The sequence below is a fragment of the Phaethon lepturus genome, unplaced genomic scaffold (assembly GCF_000687285.1).
Source record: "Phaethon lepturus isolate BGI_N335 unplaced genomic scaffold, ASM68728v1 scaffold44531, whole genome shotgun sequence".
NCBI classification, from domain to species: domain Eukaryota; kingdom Metazoa; phylum Chordata; class Aves; order Phaethontiformes; family Phaethontidae; genus Phaethon; species Phaethon lepturus.
Window position 1 is genome coordinate 1,103 of NW_010517804.1, and position 272 is coordinate 1,374.

The 272-nt window shown below is 66.2% G+C and overlaps 1 protein-coding gene across 1 annotated transcript in view; it reads left to right on the forward strand.

Annotated features, from left to right (window-relative positions):
• The window catches only part of LOC104628053 (tripartite motif-containing protein 46-like), a gene marked incomplete at its 5' end in the record, with an annotated part of 1,508 nt that overhangs the window by 1,098 nt on the left and 138 nt on the right, over positions 1 to 272 (forward strand). Inside the window, 1 exon segment of the mRNA XM_010296498.1 lies at positions 1 to 251. Coding sequence (XP_010294800.1) covers positions 1 to 251 — 251 coding nt within the window.

The following is a 272-nucleotide window of genomic DNA, read 5'->3' on the forward strand; positions in this document are numbered from 1 at the left end:
GGTGGAAGTGCCCCCACCCTACGCCTTCCTCACCATCGGCATGGGCAAAATCTTGCTCTCGCACGGGTCGGCGCTCACCTCTCGCGACCCCAACGGCTGCACCGTGCCCTTGCCCCCACGCATCGGCATCTGCCTGGACTATGAGCAGGGCAAGGTGAGCTTCTACGACGCCGTCTCCTTCCGCGAGCTCTGGGAGTGCGGCGTGGACTGCTCAGGGCCCGTTTGCCCGGCCTTCTGCTTCATCGGAGGGGGTGCCCTGCATCTCCAGGAGC